Source organism: Leopardus geoffroyi, chromosome C1, assembly GCF_018350155.1.
Source record: "Leopardus geoffroyi isolate Oge1 chromosome C1, O.geoffroyi_Oge1_pat1.0, whole genome shotgun sequence".
Lineage (NCBI taxonomy): Eukaryota > Metazoa > Chordata > Mammalia > Carnivora > Felidae > Leopardus > Leopardus geoffroyi.
Genome location: NC_059328.1, coordinates 97,397,692 through 97,414,922, shown reverse-complemented (window position 1 = coordinate 97,414,922; position 17,231 = coordinate 97,397,692). Strand labels below are relative to the sequence as shown.

Genomic DNA, 17,231 nt, shown 5'->3' with positions numbered 1-17,231 from the left:
CGCCATCCAGGGCTTACGCAACGTTGGCTTATCCTTGATGAAAATGGCAAGACGATCACTTTGGTTTCTCCGGCAGGCAGACATGAAGACCAGCACCAGGGAGGAGAAGATACTGAGCACAGAGCGGAGAGCTTGAGAGTTAGGGCAGGAGACTGGGGGCCAGAGCAGGAGAAGGGGAGCCCTCTCCACCCGGCCTTGTGATGGGGGCAACGTCTAGACCACCCATCTGGGCTGACAGCTGTACCTGGAGGCCTGGGCCGCTAACCGTCGTAGGGCCAGGTGTTGGAGGCAAATGTGGAGCTACTCTTTGAGCTTTTAGTCCCTTCTCCCCCATTAGGACCTCTGCTTTCCACTGTCTTTGGTTCAACCCAAACCAGAGGTCACACCTGTCTCTGCCACGTGATGGGTTATGGAGGGTCCGACAAGGGGCGGTGAGGCTGGTGTCTGATGATAGGATTCAGCTACCGAGCCTCTCTCCTTGAGCAGCAGATAATTTAGTTTAATGAATCTGGACAGTTCACTGGATCTGCCCACACAGTTCCACTCACCTTCCAAAACGTTTCCAAAATAGCACTAGCTATTGTACAAGAGCCAAAAAAAAAAAAAAAAAAAAAGCAAAAAGTAATAAATGACAAGGCCCCGGAGATTTATGCCCTTTCAGAAAAGTCTGAGTGAACTTTTCTAAAGAAAATTTAAGCCAAAAGAAAAAAAAAAAAAAAAAAAAAAGAAAAAGAAAAGGCTGTTTTTGTCTTTCTCATTGAGGATTCAGGCCAAGAAAGATGCCCCCAAAGACAGGTGCCCACACGGGGGAGGCAGAAGGACCAGGATTTTAAACTCGGATCCTCAGGCTGATGTCATTTACATGCCGTCTCAGAGCTGTTCTCTCCTCAGGGTCCTCCAAAAGCCATTCCTGATGTCTGCTACCCCAGCAAGGTAACACCACAGACTCGGCCCCAGCCCCTGGCAGCTTCCGATCACACTGACGCACGGTGTCACGCGGGCAAGGAGGCCACCCTCCCCAGGTGCACCCGCACGCGCACACACACAGCGACAGTGCCACGCTGCCCCTCCACTGGGCGGGGACCCCCTCTCCCCAGGCCTCCAGTGAGAACTCCCCGTCTCCTCCACAGCCCCCCTGTGCACCGCATGCAGGAGCCAGATGTTCCGTGGGCAGCCCCCTCCGAGTGTGACAGGCGGTGATTACCGTTGCCAGCCCCACATTAGGAGAGAATTGAATGGGAGAGAGCCCCCCTCCCGCCCCGGGCTCCCCACAATAGCGCCTTTGTGAGGTGCTTCACTGCCTTTCTTTTCCTTCCTCACCAACCTACGTCAGGGGCAGCTCTGCCCCGGGGAGAGAAGAAAAGAAGACAAAAGGAGGATCACAGGGCCCTGGCTGATCCACCCTATCCTGGGCGTGGGGTGGGGGAGCGGGTGCACTTCAGGGAAAAGATGTGCTCCTTTCTCCTCCCCACAGTGAGGACTCCCAGAGCTTCCTGAGGCCTGCTCCCCACCATAAAGGCAACAAGGTCTTGTCCATCACACGTACATGGCCTTGAGTGCTGAATGGGGGCATGAGGCTGGGTGGGGCCTGGCCTGGAGCTCAGCACATTCCTGGAGGCAGGAGTCTAAAACCCAGGGTTCTCCTCCTCTGCTCCCTCTCCCTTCCCCAGATGGCCTTCTATAATTCCAAGCCAGTGGCCAGGGCAGGAAAGGGTTAGGTGTCCAGGACTTCCTGGACAGACTCCAGCCAGGTTCCAGGACTGCAGCGGGTAGGTGGGGGTGACCAGAGGGCTGTGTTGGGAAACTGGGAAAACTAACATCTGGGGCACGGTCATCGCCCCTCCTCCTTGCCCAAACCGCAGACGCCGTGGCAGCAGGGAAATCAGAGTGGTTGGGAGCAAGCTGGGTTGTGTAACCGAGCCCTGGGGACGGCCCCAAGCTGGAGAGGGGAGTGGGGTCTGGGGCCAGGACAGAGTCCACCTCCAAAGTGAGACTAAAAGTTCCTTCTGGAAACACATTTCAGGGCTCTGATCTTCGCCCTACACTCCAAGGCGACTAGAATCCATTTTCTGGTCCCAAACCTCTGAGAACTAGAAGAATTAGAAGCTCTGCCCGCCGGGCCTCAGTCTCTTGGCCAGGGGTGGGGCACCAAGAGTGGCTCTGGGCTCTGGGAGGGGCCGCCGTGGATCAGAGGTGGGTGTGGAGAGAAGCCTCTGGCCCAGCCTCCTGAAGTGGTGGGATTTTGTGCTTCCCCAGGGGCCTCACAGTAAAATCTGTAACTGGAGAAGTCCCCTCTCCCTCAGCAAGGAAGCCCAGCCAAGTCCCTACTGTGGCTTAAGGAGTGGCAATGGGGTGGAGGAGGAAAATGGAGGGTCATGGGGAGAAACTTGATCTGAGGGCTACCCCCAAACAAACGCAGGCAGGGAGCAGTGGATGTGCCTTTTAATGCAAAATGTTGCAATACAAAACGACGTGGAGAAAGTCGTGTTCTCCAGGGCACTAAGGGGAGAAGGGAGGAAGGGCAGAGTTGAAAAATCTCCTCCCAGAACTCTGCCCACCCCCCCAACCACCTTCCCCCCACCCCACCCCACCCCACGTGCCCGGACTCACACTGAGGCAAGAAATACTTTTTGGCTCATTTGCTGGGGTGGCCCCCATACAAGGGTCAGAGCTCTGGGTCTTTGTGGTCTCTGGTCCGAAATTCATTGACGTAAGGCAGGAGAGGAGCGAACGCTTAGGGTCTTCTCTCTTTTAGCTCTGAAAGGATTTCTCAAGATCTAAAGTCCCACAGGAAACAAAGGGGCTGTGAGAATCTGGCTTCCATTGGCTGCCAATATGGGCTCGGAACCACAACTTGCCCACATCTGGAGAATGAGAAGCAGGAAATGGTGTGGGGATATAAATGTGTGGAGGTGAGAGAGATTCAAACCCCAAAGCTAGGTCCTCAGACTTCTTCCTCTTTCTTTCTCATCTCCAGCTTATAGACAATCTGGTAGCCGTCATCCCAGGCGTAGAGCTGGCGCTCCCGGGGGTTATAGCGGAGACTGGCGTGGGCACCGTATCGGCGGGGGAAATAAGGGAGTGCCGCCCTTTCAGGGGTCAGCGTGCCACTGGCATCAAAGGAGCACTGGATGCGGGCCCGGCTGGCAGGGCGGGTGTTATAGACAACGTATAGGGTCCCACAGATGACGAAGGCGGCCTCGGCATTCTCCCTGGGGCACGGGGTGTCCCACTGCTGCTCTGTGTCCAGCGTCTGTGGGTCCAACTTGGCCAGACACAAGTGCCTGTCATCTTCCCGAGTGGCATAGACAGCCCAGAGGCCCTCCTCGTCGGCTGCCAGGTCAATGTACGTGTCCGCTGTCAGCCCGTACGGGGGGATCAGACCCTCCGCCGGGAATACTGAGCTGTCCACCACCGTTCGGTTTGCCAGATGGAATTTGATGAGCTGCAAAGTGTTCTCCAACTCCCCTCCCCCTCCGGGTCCTCCGGGAGGCCTCCGGGCATAATAAAGAAAGCCACCATAGACCAGCTGCCCCGTGCCTACCCAGGGGAAGGGCACCCGGACCCGGGAAGCTTTCCGGGCGGCCATGGCAAGGGTGAAGTCCCGCAGCCTCGGGAAGACGAAGGCCGTGTCGTTCTGTGTCCCATCTAACACGTAGATCCTCTCTGTTGGCCCCATTGGATCCTTGGTCCACAGACCAGCAGGGCCACCGAACCGCTTCAGGATCTTCATTGATCTCACCTGGGAGATTGTGTAGCCACAGTCTGGAAGGAGAAAAGCACAGGGCAAGGAAATACAGGCAAGAGTTAGAGGCCCATTGTAGGAACACCCCGGGGTGGGGCCATCTGGAGGACAGTGGGCATTTGCCAGTGGATGCCTCCACTCTTACGGAGGACAGGAAAAAGGGAGCCACCGAGGCCTGGGTCCCCAGAAACTCTTGCAATGGACCTGTCATTGTAGAGATTTCCCTAAAGCAGATTCCAGAAGATAGCACCGAAGCGAACTGGGGGACAAGGAGAGAAAAGGGGAAGCAGCAAGGAAACATACAGGTTCTGAGAGTGTTAGGGGCCTGCTTTTGGACCGCTTACCTGTCAGCATATCATACTTCTCATTTCTTCTGCCCTTGCCTTTGATCCCAGGGCCTCCGGTCACTTTCTCATCAACCTCCACACAGGGTAGTGCTGGGTTCTGGGTCTCCAGATAGTCAACCTCCCGCTCTAGCCGGTCCACTCTCCCCGAGATGGTGTCAGCCTCAGTTCTGAGCGCCTCTCGCTCCTTCTCGGCCACCTCCAGCAGCGGCAGCATTTTGTTCTTGAAGTCCCTCAGCTCAGCAGCATGCCGGCTACTTTGGTCCTGGCACTGGGCCAGCCGTTCCTGCAGCGATGGAGGCCAGACGAGAGGCTGAGGGGTTACAACTCCCAGGCAGGGAGAGGCCCGACCAGGGAGAGAGGAACGGGAAAAGGCACAAACTCAGCCAGGCATCAACTCCCTTGCAACCCCCACAGAAAGGAAACCAGATGTTCAGAGATGCTAAATGTGCAAAACGCCCGGCTCAGATCACCTAGGCCCCTACCCCCGCTTCGTGTCCTCCAGCCCATGTTCTCTGTGAGCAGCGCCACTGAGTCATCTGAGCCTCTGGGGCGGCCTAAGTGCGTGAGGGCGGGAAGGGGTCTCTGCTCCCCTGTGCAGTTCTCCCCTCGGGAATCAACAGACTTCAACTTGGGAACACCAGAGACTTCAAACTGTTTAAAAGACAGGGAGCTTGTCCACAGGGAATTGCTCTGTGGACATGGGGAAGGAAGAGGGCTTGCAATTGCAAGGATATTCTTATTAAAAGATAAGAGTTTCCTGTAGCTTCTTCCAGAGCCCTATCTTGTCATCCCCAGATCCGTAACACACGGGGTGACTCAACAGGAGATGTGGCGTCCTCCCCGCCCGGCCCAGGAGAGAAAGGAGTCACTCACCTCTAAGGCAGCTAGTCGGCGTTCCATGTACTCCACAAGGTGGTGCTGCTGTCCTTGAAGGGGTCGCAGCCGTGACAAAAGGAACAAGATGAGGAGAGGCGTGCAAGGCCCCATGGCAGCAGGAGAAGGAGCGTGCAGTCCTGTGCCTGTTCCACTCAAGCCCGCCGGTCAGCTTCGGAGGCGGGGTGGGGGCGGTGCCTTCTCCCTTTCTGGATCTCGGATCTCTCTCACTACTCTGGAATGCTTTCACAGTCTCTTTACCTCCCCCACCCCCTCCTCTCTGCTTGGATTGATCAAACACAGATGGCCCTATGGTAAAGCAGCCAGAAGCCTTAACCACCTCCCGCCTAGGCTGTAGGCTCCCCAGGAGAGGGGAAGGAGATGAAACCCCAGGGCAGAGGCCTTGTGAGCAGTCACCCAGTAAAAGGAGCCAGCAGCGGGAGGCAGGGGTCCCAGAGTACACTCGGCAAACTCTGTTTCTGCTCCAGAATGCCTGCTTCCTTCCAGTGCTGGCTTCTTAAGAAACATCCTTCATTAATCTTTTCCTTGCCCAGCGATAATAGCATGGATTGTTTTCTGCCTTTTCAGTGGAAGCTGGGAGCAGGGGAGATGAGGTTGGAGGGGAAGAGGTGGGGGGAAAAAGATCACAGTGGTCAAGTCCTGTCCACCTTCTTCTATAGCTCATTGGCGCCATCTTGTGATAAGCACCTGGTGTCATCACGGGATTCCTAGGGAAACCATGGCTTAGACCTCACTCACCTCCTGTGGAAATTTTTCCACAAAGCAAGCCAAGCGGATTCAATTTACAGGGGTGTTCATAATTAAAACACAGATTAAGGGGTGCCTGGGTGGCTCAGTCAGTTAAACATCTGACTTTGGCTCAGGTCATGATCTCACAGTTCATGAGTTCGAGCCCCGCTGACAGCTCAGAGCCTGGGGTCTGCTTCAGATTCTCCCCAAATCCTCTGCTCCTCTCTCCCTCTCTCACTGCCCTTCCCCTGCTCGCGCTCTGTCTTTCAAAAATAAATAAACATTAAAAAAAATTTTTTTTAACACAGATTAACCCACAGACTACCCACTTACTCAAGGGGTTATCCCAACTCTCTCATTTAGCTTAAGTAAGAGAATATCACTGAGACTTAAAACAACAACAAAAAAACCCCAGATCATTGAGAAGTCAGCAAATTAATCCTTGATTATCTGGAAGTGAGATCGACAGCAGGGCCTTTCTTTTCTACCTGAATGTTTCCAGGTATATTCTCTTACCAAAACTGGGGAATGTTCAGTGAGTTCACACTCATTTTATGCTCATTTATTCAGGAAAAAAAAAAATTTTTTTTGAAAAATCTAGATGTTGCAGTCTAAATCAAAATAAATGTATTCTGACTTCCCTGCTAATGGGAGAGAACAGTCTATTGATCATTTCTCTTGGTTATGGTCCAAAACCCTAAATGTGTCTCATTTCTATCTCCCAACCATGACTACAGGACCCCACAATTAATTAATGGCCACTCTAGGGTCGATGTGGCCTGAAACGCATGTGTCAAAACAAATCAAACGAGTACAGCATATATTCAGAGACCTGCAGTGATCAATCTAGACAAATCTAGACAAATTTTATTCACTTTGGCATCAAGGCAGATCTAATCAGAAGGGCTCCTCCTCCAAAAGGACTATGCTTCTAATAGTGCAGCTTGAAAGGAGGGAAAAATAGCATCTTCTTGTGGTGTTCTGACCTGCAGCAATGATACTTCAGACGTTTGGTGGAACGCGCTAGGAAACAAAGTTTAGTCAGACGTTTGGTGGAACACGCTAGGAAACAAAGTTTAATTATCCCGAGTCAGAAGTTTCTGCCTCTTTCAAAGGGGCAGAACCAGATGAGCTTAAGTTAGGGCCCTGGACACTCCATTTGTGAAAAGTGTTTCCTGCCAAAGCCCCGATTCGCCTCCATCGTGGAGGTTTGCACGAAAGATGGATTTGCCTCTAACATGCCACTCATGTTCGGATGCAACGCATTTAGGCACTCCAAAGATGCCATCTGTTCATCCCCTTTGCACCCCTCTAAACAGAAGTCAAAAACAGCCACATGAATCAGAAAATTTACCCATTTTATTGATGCATTGCAATTGCTCTACGTTTTACCATATTATGTAGAAAATACTGAAAATACAAGCTACTTTGTAAAACCAAAGACAAACATTGAATCCAAAGATAAACTATGTTTTACACAATGGACCCTTTTCCCGTAGTTAGTATTAAATTTTAAATATCTATTTCTTTTGTTAAAATGATTATTTTACATACTCCCTAAGTACATCTGCATTACAAACATAGCTCGATAATTCTCAGAAACTGTTTCTAGAGGCTTGTTGTAAAAGGAAGCGCACAACCAGAAAAGGGAGAAAGCAAAAAAAGTTTAAACCGCACACAATAACTAGCATATCAAATACATTTAATAAAGTTGGAATTCCATTGCAATATCAAGGATTCAAAGCAGAAATACTAACATTACATATAATGTACATATAATGTACTGCTACATGTAGTGAGATTATTTTTCAAGCTGAATCAAAACCACACATTATATAAAGTTTAGCAACAAACGACCATGTAGACATGCTGCACCATCCATCAGTTAAAAACAAAAAAACAAAAAACAAAAAAAAACCCAAAAACCAAAAACCAAAATAAGGAAGCAGGCTTGGGCCATTCCTGTCACCGAGAGGCAATTTCATTTCCTATCCTAAAACAAACCAACCTAACCAGTGGGTTTTTGCATAATAATGCTGAATAAAACACACATTACTGTGCTTGCCTGGCTAAGGGCAGTCGAGCTGAGCCCCTCTAGTGGAGGACGATGGATGGCCAGAACTGTTTGAAATGGAGTTTTTATTCCTGGGGCTGGTATCTGAGCTGAGCACTGACAGCAGTATCCCCTCCTGGAAGCTATTAAAGCTCTGGAGTGATCAAGTGTCCCGATGAGCCCAGAGTGGCTGTACTTAGACCATCCCCGCTTTCCCTCTCACCCTGAAGGGGAGAAGCTGGAAATACAAAGTTCAGAAAGGACTTAGAGCCTTATGCTGGTCTGAAGTTAGGCTGCTATAACCCAGGCGGGCTGCTCACCGAATTCACAGGGCTTCCCCCCGCCCTGTCAGGGCTGGCAATGTTAATAAGCCCCAGGGACAGAATCTAAAGCCACATTGAGCACATATACATTCAGCAGACACAGATGGATATTTATCTTGGTAAATCTGAAATGCCAATTTGCAGACTAAGGCTGAAAATTTCTAAAATTCTTAAAGCCACACACACAGCTAGTAAGGTGATTAAGATAACCATACAAGTTCTTGGTATTTATTGTCTTTTCCCCATGAAGTTAATGAGACTCGTATCTTAACTGGTATCTACTTACTGGACAGGGGGGCAGGAGTGGAGTGTTTTGTGGGTTTTTTTTTTTTTTTTCCTGCATCTCATTTGTTACAAAAACAACAAATCTTATCCCTTGTAGAGGAAAGCTAAGGGACAAAACATGTTTCTACTAGAAACCAGATCTGCCTTTGAGCAAGAAAATCAATGTGTGCTTGGCAAAAAAGGAAACAGAGATCACACACGTCGACCAGAAAACCGTATAACGCTAAGTGACGGAAACTATACAAACTGCTTGGGTATCTTCACCAATACAGTGGCACAAACACAGCTCAACAGAATGACCAAAAGGAAAAAAGAAAAAAGAGAAAGTAGAAAACACCAACATGTTCCTGGTAGGCTGTACTGACTATGCCCCATCGTGGAAGCCCTTACTCTTCGCAATGAAGAAACTCCAAATACCTTGACAGCTCCTCGGTGCTCAGCCTGGTACAGAGCTTGCTGACCAGGCTCCATGAAATCTCCCATCTCCATCCTGCACCTCCTGACACCATCTCTACAAGGAACCAGTCCTAGACTTAGCACTCCAGTACAAAATTTTCAATTCAGATGGAACACTTCTACATCTCAGAGTTAACCTTCTTCCCCCAAATCTTTTATGGGCAGGAAACATCCCCATCCCCAGGACCCTCCACTTGATCCAGATCCATGCAGGAGCTGAGAGTACAAGGACAATTTCACAGCCCCAAGAATGTACAAGTTGTTAAAAAGAAACCTCAACAGCCTGATGACTGAACAGGCTTTGGTTCCTTCTTAATATTCTTCACCGGCTCAGAAACCTTTCTGTGAGTTCCCGGTCACCAGCGGCATCACAAAACTCCTCCTCGTAGTATGGGGACATGGTAAGCAATACAACAGGCTCTTTGGTATAAACAGATCTGTTATAGGTTTTTTTCAACAAGCAAATATTTTACTAGGAATGCCAACTATTTGCAGGAAGGACTGCCACATGGGAAAAGGAAAAAAAAAATCTCATTCTAAAAGTGATTGCACATACTCTGAAAGAAAAGGAAAGGAAAGAAAAGAAAAGGAAAGGAAAGGAAAGGAAAGAAAAGAAAAGAAAAGAAAAGAAAAGAAAAGAAAAGAAAAGAAAAGAAAAGAAAAGAAAAGAAAAGAAAAAGAAAAAAACCACATATTTTTATATTGGCTTGACTCCTCTCACCTGCTTCCCAAATTCCCCCAGAAGCAAGGTGGCAATGCACCGTGAGAGAGAGAACCACAAGGGGAAAATGCTTCTGTGAGAACCCAGCTGAGATTCCAAATTGGAAAGGGGCAGAGGTGGTGGTAAAGGAGAAAAGCTGCTGTTTTTATTTTTCAATGTCGGCAGGAAAACGGACAACAATGCATTTACACGACACAGCTACTAATCCTGTTCTGATAAATCCCAGTGAACAGCTTAGGGTCCACAAGGGCTTGCTGGTCCATCCTAAGGCAAGCTCACTGTAAACTCTATGAACCACTACATTATCATATAAGGCACTACAATAAGGGAAGGAGGAGAAAGGGAAGAAGAGACACACACTGAACAACTCCTCACCAGACACACCTGTGCAAAACAATTCCAAGGGTCTCCTCTCCTTGCAGGCAATGCCCCTGCTCATTCAACACTACAGTAATATGCTCTAATATAATTGCAATTAGTTCACATACATTCCAACAAGTATCAGTTCATTTTGGTTTAAATACAATGGAGACATCAATTCCATCTCCGGGGTAACACTGGAGGATCAGATACACACTAAATACACAATTCAAGTGTAATCACTACACATTTGATTACAAATGACATTTTGGGTTAGCAGGAAAAATTGCTTGTTATAGTTTTCTAATCAGTATGTACATATTTAATTATGCAAAATATTAAAACACCACCATTACAAAACTTCTAAAATATTTTTAAATTCAGTAATAAATTTTTAAAATATTTTTTGCAATTCCTACATGCACTTATTGTATAAGTCTTAATAAGAGAGCATTCAATTTGCTGCTGGCATACAAAGGAAGCTACTTTAAAGTATAAAAGCTATACACAACGCTCTTATCTGGTTTCATATTCTTTAGCTTTCTCCCCAAATAAATCACATAGAACAGAAGGGAGAGATGAGGCAAAGAGAGAGAGGTGTATTATTGAAAATTCATGTTAATCTTGAGGCAAAGCTCACCGATGCCAACAACCTTTAGGCAAAGCTCATCAATACCAGTCTCGCATAATACAAAGAGATTTTGCATATAATAAGACAATCACCACCATACAATAATAACCACCGTAATGGCTTTTCCAATAATAACATTTAAGCTGAATCAGAGAGAGAAGGACTTTTAAAAAATAACTTAAGAAGAACGCATGGTACTTCATTTAAAAAGAACACCTAGTGCTTTCACGGTAGGTATGGATTCTCTCACACTAAGTTACCAGCAAATGGTGAGCTGCCTTTTTAACACACTTTAAAATAAACACAGGAGCAACTGAGAGAATCCCAACAGTAACACAGAGAGCCGTATATAACCAGTTTTGCAAAAATAACAATTGCCCAGTACGTTTAATGTGACATGAAAACAAAACTGAAACGCTGTTAAGTCTAATGTCCCATAAAGAAAGGTAAAATTTTGAGGAGAAATGCCTGATAGTCAAATGCAGACTTGGGTGCGCTGCTCTTAAAACAGGCAAGTGAGTCTTGGTTTTCAAACAAGTACAAAGTATCGATTTCTCTTTTCTCACTTGTTACCAGATTTCAAGTCCTTCTATCAGCATTTTTCCTCTGACCAGCAATTACAGTAAAACAAAGTTAAATAAAGAGGGGCTTCACTCATTTTAAAAACATTTATAGAAATCAAGTCAGAGAGAAAATATTTTTCAAAGGGTAACTTCAGAATGATCTCTCTTCCTTGGTAACTGCAGAAGATGGGCATCTGAACTCTTCCAAATACCAAAAATGCTGTCACAAAAATAAAGAATTTAAAAATAGGGCAGACTTTGGGAGACTACAACAATGCAGTCAACACGAAGACAGGTTTCCCCAGAGAAAACCCTTCTGCTTCAGTGGGCCCCTGCAGAACAAGTTGCTGGCTAAGGAGTTTCAAGAGGGGGTAAGGGAGGAGCTCATCATAGCCTGTTACTAAAGATTCTGGGCCAGGAACAGGCAGCCATGACACCTCCCTCCCTCTGCTCACCAACTACAAATAGGAATACTGGCTGATCTTGGTAGGACTCAGTGGGTATCCAGTGTAAATGGTTGAGCCTCGGGAAGACCCAATGTAGGACTGGGTGGCAAACTGGTGTTGGTACTGAGCAGGGGCCACACTGGCAGAAGTGAGAAGGCTGGGCCCAACACTGACGGGGACCTGATGCACCAGAGTGCTCGGGTGGGCGGTATAGGCTGCGGCATGCCTTGAGGAGCCCTGGGGGGAGAAGAGATGAGCAATGGAGCTGGTGGAGCCTAATGCAGCAGCAGAGGTGGGGGCAGCATACGTATACAGGTGAGGCTGGCTCGGCAGGTGAGCAGGGGCGGGGGCCAGGTGTGGGTGCCCCGTCGAGTGTAGCGGGCTGCCGTGCTGGAAGGCGTAGGGGGCTTGGGAGAGCGGGGCCACAAACGCCTGCTGCCTGCGGGGCGCAGGGTTGCTGCTTCTCTCCTGCGAGGTTGGAGCTGACGATGACTGCTGGTTCTGGAAGGAGGAAGAAGGGAGTGAGGAACCTTGAGGTCATTCTGGTTCAGAGCACCAAAGGCCAAGTTGAGAGCTGAGGTTCTAACCTGTACTGCTCCTGGGCTGCCACAGCACAGAATCTCCCAGCCTGGCAATGCTGTCAGAAGTCAGCCTTCATCCCTCCACCTCTCAGCAGAACAGATCCTAACCCAGCCCAGATAGCAGCAGTCTGCTCTTAAGTGTGACAGAGGCAAGGGGTTGGGGGGGGGGGGGAGGGGGATCGAGAGGTCACAGGGCTACCCACTCCTGCAAGTCAGTACCTGTTGACTCAACTCACCCTATTCTGGCGCCAGTGAATTTGAATTTTTCCTAACCTTTCTTTCTTGCCATTGTTTTCTTTTGTTCTCCTCTAAGTTCTTCATATCCCTCTTGGCTTGTGGAGCCTAAAACACATGCACTAACTCGAACTTACATTTGCACTTGCATGTGCTTTTCTCTCTCACACACACAACACATACTCACTCACAGTGACCCCCTCATATACACACTTTCTCACCACTGGTAGACATCATACAAGCACCGGAATTTTAGCTGAGGAAAGAGTGAATAGTGCCCTTCCCCGCTGCATCGGAGAATCGGATAGTAGGGGGCAGGGGGGGCGGGGGGGGGGGGAGGAAGCAAATCCCAGACTCAAGCCAACACATAGGACTAGAACCAGTTTTTCACTGTCTCTTGCCTCAAGTAATCAGTGTGAGGCTCAGGTTATTTATGACCTGGGGATAAAGGAAGAGAATTTGGTCTCAAAGCATGTGGTAGTACAGAACTAGGCACGGACTAAAGTATCCGAAGCTTTCTGAATGCTAGACATTTCTCTAAGCTTCCGGGATAGACTGGCAAAATCCAACAGAAAACCTGGAATGTACATCAACACACTTCTAGAGAGAACAGAGACACAGCACACGCAGGTATGACGCAGGCCACAGAACACCAAACTGACTGACACAAGAGGGGCTTCATCTGGCTTTATTCAGCAGTCCAGCCAGAAGCAGGGTTCTCCAGAGAGTAACAATAGGGAGGGCCCCAAACAGAAGGCAGCAGCCCCTAGCGCTTACCTGGCTAAGGTTGAGTGGCTGTGCCGCACTGGTCCCCCCGCGTTGAGCTCGATACCCTGTGGGAGTGATACAGCATCCAGATGACTGCCCGCTCACTGAGGCCACTGGCTTGGACTTACTGCTCAGGAGACCTAAAAACGGGTCAGACCTGACTTAGTTATGAGTAGACATCTGCTCGGCAGAGTTGAGTTAAACCTCAGATGGCATCACATTAATCAGTTCAGGTTTGTACAAAGTTTGCAAGAGTTAAGGTTTCATGTATATCTTATTTCCTCAATTACATTTACACCAGAGAAACAAAAACTATACTACCCATTTCTTTTCTGTCTTGCTACAAAGCTCCATAAAGGGTCTTCGAAAGGCTCACTTTTGTAAATATTATCTAATCTCCTGTAATGTGCAAGGCACTACTGGAAATACAAAAACCAGTAGGACATGGTCCCTACCCACAAGGGGCCTAGAGTCTTATGGAGGAAGGGGTTAAACAAGTATAGACATGACAATCGGAAGCTGAGTAAGATGCTGGTAATACTTAGGACATTTAGGTGTCAAAGGGGCTTTGAAACAAGGCTAGATCTTTTTGGGCACTCACTATCTTCAAATTCTAAGAAACTGCAGGGCAGTTAGCTTTAAGCAAGATCAAGGTCAACCTGTTGCTTCCTTTTACTCAAGGATTTGTGGAGTAGCCTATATTCTTTGGACCCAACAGTGTAAAGAGCTCCTAACAATGTTGTTCAGTAGCCTGGCATCAGGAAGTTCTGCCTTGTCTGCAATGGGACAGCTGCCTATTTCTGAACCCTGTTTATGTCTCCGGCAGTAGCATAATTCACAGTAAGTCACCAACTCATGTAAGTGCAGCACAGATGGCTATACTGGCACCAAAAACTGAAGCTCCCCTCCTTTGGTGTAGAGAGCTGCCCCTGTCTAGAGCTGCCTAGACAAGAACTACACTTCCCGGGCCCCCCTGGCCTCTAGGTGGGGCCATGTGATTAGTTTCCACTCTTTCCAGGGCTAAAGAGGTAAAGAAACGTGGGTCCCTCCTCCAAACTCTTTCTCCTTCTCATTGGAGGCTGAGGATTTCTGGGCTCTGATCCTTAACTCACCACAGGCCCATCCAGAAGGAGCACTAGCACTGGGAAGTCATGTGAGGAAGAAGCGAACTTCTATTATGTCCCCAAGGGAAATGTGGGGCTTGCTGTTACAACTAGCTTTACCTGATAACTGGACCAGAGAGCCTAAGCCCAGCACCTAACTGCAAAAAGGATGGTGGAAATTAGGTTGATAATAAAAACCACAAAAGCATCACTGCTATGACACTGGGTAAGAAAAGATCTAAGTACATATCATTTTCTTAAAAGATCTTTTTGTAGTCATTTTTAATATTATCAGTTCCTAGTCACACTGGATTGTCAAATTCAAATTACCTGAGGCAAAAAAAAAAAAAAAAAAATTGCCTGCTAATTCTTCTGGCCATACGATGGCTCTGGTCTGCCTTCTCCCCCCAACAGTGAGTATATTTCTGGGACTACAAAATTCACTTTTATGTTAATCCAAACAAAATAAACATAGTATGATAAACTGATTGCCAAAAACAATTTCACACAACAAGCAACTGATTTCTGAATTAAGTAACTGGTCTCTAATACTATTGGCATAAGTAGGTCATAGCAACATATTAAGGGTACACACATCAAAGGAGAATTCAACCGTAGCTGTGAAGATGCTCACCTGAGGCCTGGGTTGCTACTGTGCAGTCACCAAGCTGAGTTTTCAGAGGAGGCACAATGATGGTGCGGGTGCCAGCGCCATCCCCCACAACTCTGCCGGGCCCCTCCACAAGGGGTCCACTATTGCCCCGGAGAGCACTCAGGGTATCAGTGGAATACGGGCTGCTCAAGGAAGAGTCAGAGTCTGGAGAATCATTGACAGTGACATAACTGATGACATTAGACCTTGCCTTCAGGCCAGAGCTGAGGAGAAGAAAATACGTGAAAATTCAACCCATTTCTGGCAGTGTTTCTTTGATAATCTCCGGTCCTCCCATGATGACAATGATGATGACGACGACTATGACAGTAGAATAATTCGAGTAGCAGCAAACTTCTGAGTGCTTATCATGCATCAGGCACTATGCTTACACTCTACATACTGTCTCACCGAATCCTCACAACACTTCTATGAAGTTGGTACTATCACCCCTGTTTTGCAGATTGAGGAGCCTGAAGCACAGAGAGATTAAGACACTTGGCCAAGGTCACTCAGTGATGAGCGGTAGAGCCAGGATTCAGAGCTGGGACACAATGATGCCAGCACACGTCTCCTACACCTCTTCCACGGCCCGTTAGCCATTTCCGCTCCTGATTGTCTCCACAGTATTCTTCAGGCACCACTCTTCCCCACAGCATCCTGCTAGGCTGTAAATGGTACCTTAGTATGTCTAGTCAAACTTCTCACCACACTTTTTTTTTTTTTTTAAGTACTTTCACAAACTGAACCCCACCTTCCTAATTTTCCTGATTTTTTTTCAATAGGCTTGGCTCCAGTCAAAGCCATCCTGCTGGGTTATATAATTTTTGCCACTATAAGGCCACTTTTCTTCACTGGAAAGTTTAGTTTTCTTCCCCAGATCAGTTCAGAAACCGCTTCCAAACTTCAAGTCCACTTGCCATTTGTAAATACCATGTGTAAACAGCTCTCTTGAAGTACTTCATTCTAAATTCACTAATTTCATTTAAGCTTCATTTATATATAACTTTGTAAAGTCTCATAAGTTACTGTCATGTGTGAATCCTACTTCCTCAGGGAAACACGGGGTTATTCTCTCTTCTCTCCTCTAACACTAAAGGACCAATGAAGAAAGCAATATAGAACAATCAAAGCAGTTAACTATGCTAGCACTAAGAGAGAGGTGCATGTAACAGTTCTTGAACGTATCCACTCTCTCTTGGTTAACTGCCCAGTTAAGAACTTGGATTAAGGTGCTGAGATAAGAGGAAATTATCTGGCACTTATATTCTTCAATTTTCAGACCATACGGCAGAAGGAGAAAAAGAAGGTAGCCCTACTCAAAGTTCCACCTCTTCCAAAGAGGCCTTTGCAGATTAAGAAATTACAAATAACTTCCTATCTACTGGTTTGTTTCACTGTTGTTTATATGCTTCTGCTATGGCATCTATTTTCAGACTCTAAAGGTCCTTAAAAGCAGGGGATCATGTCTATGGTATAATGTGCATTCCAAACCAGAGTAGCTGAATATGAAGCAACTTAATATCCACTTTCTAGCCAACATAACTGAAAGACTGACGCTCAGTCTTGGAACATGTCAACGACATGTCAGCCAACATGATGCTCAGTTATGGAAACTTGAGTGTTCTGACTCATGCGTCCAAGGCCATGCTTCCGAATACCTTTTTTCAGTCCTTCCTTTCAATAGCCCAAACACCTGCCGGGAGCCACGAGTCTAAGACTTAAGGGTAGGAGCCACTGAGCCAGGGAACCATTTACCTATCTTACTTACCTATTGGGCTTATACTTGTTGTCCTCTTCCTCATCAGTGTCACTGCGGATGGTGATGACACTCACAGGAGGGCTGGGAGTATCTGGAATGATGATTGGCTGATGCTGATCTGAGACAGGGACTAGAGAGTTATAAGAAGATGTGGTACGGAGGGGACTGCTCCCAACCAGAGAATAGACTTGAGAAGGCAGAACATCCAGAGAGGACCTGTGGAAAAAGGTCACAAGAAAGACCGCTCAGTTCTTAACCCCCAAAACTATCCATCTTTCCCTAGAACTCTTTCCAGCTTGTTTTTTGATTCCTTTTTCTACCTGATCATTAAGCCAATACACTTAACTACAGAAGTTCCAATAACAAACTAACCGCTCTAGTCAGGATTTCCGGGGACAACAACCCTAAAATACAACACACATTTGGGGTATGCCCATGGTTAAATCTCACCCTGTAGAGTGGCCAGAAAAACAGACACATTGGCCTAAAGAAGGCCTGGGTTCAGAGGGGCAGCAGAGAGAGGCTCTGCATATCCAGGACACACCTGATACGCGTGTCCAAGCAGAAAGGTTAGCTCC

General features: G+C 47.5%; 2 protein-coding genes across 11 annotated transcripts in view; both read right to left on the bottom strand.

Annotated features, from left to right (window-relative positions):
• Positions 1–2,426: 2,426 nt before the first annotated feature.
• Positions 2,427–5,571, bottom strand: OLFML3 (olfactomedin like 3). The gene is made up of 3 exons (XM_045478716.1): positions 4,966–5,571; positions 4,090–4,375; positions 2,427–3,765 (listed from the first exon to the last, which is right to left on the bottom strand). Exons 1-3 carry the CDS (start codon positions 5,077–5,079, stop codon positions 2,945–2,947), a joined length of 1,221 nt encoding a protein of 406 aa, XP_045334672.1. The 5' UTR covers positions 5,080–5,571; the 3' UTR covers positions 2,427–2,944.
• Positions 5,572–7,056: 1,485 nt separating this feature from the next.
• The window catches only part of HIPK1 (homeodomain interacting protein kinase 1), a 52,199-nt gene continuing 42,024 nt past the window's right edge, over positions 7,057–17,231 (bottom strand). For 5 of the 10 annotated variants that reach the window (XM_045478708.1, XM_045478707.1, XM_045478711.1 and 2 more), the window contains 4 exons: positions 16,663–16,869; positions 14,874–15,115; positions 13,146–13,276; positions 7,057–12,054 (listed from right to left, as the gene is read on the bottom strand). In XM_045478708.1, coding sequence (XP_045334664.1) covers positions 11,566–12,054; positions 13,146–13,276; positions 14,874–15,115; positions 16,663–16,869 — 1,069 coding nt within the window. In that variant the 3' untranslated portion in view covers positions 7,057–11,565. Of the gene's footprint in view, positions 12,055–12,140; positions 12,263–12,282; positions 12,477–13,145; positions 13,277–14,873; positions 15,116–16,662; positions 16,870–17,231 lie in introns of those variants that run through there. The other 5 variants (XR_006712637.1, XR_006712638.1, XM_045478712.1 and 2 more) reach the window with 5 other exon arrangements.

Coding starts and splice junctions, on each gene's coding strand:
- OLFML3 (XM_045478716.1), bottom strand. CDS start 5,079: ATGGGGCCTTGCACGCCTCTCCTCATCTTGTTCCTTTTGTCACGGCTG. Junction 4,376..4,965: donor GCCGACTAGCTGCCTTAGAG/GTGAGTGACTCC, acceptor CCATCGCTGCAG/GAACGGCTGGCCCAGTGCCA. Junction 3,766..4,089: donor GAAGTATGATATGCTGACAG/GTAAGCGGTCCA, acceptor TTCTCCTTCCAG/ACTGTGGCTACACAATCTCC.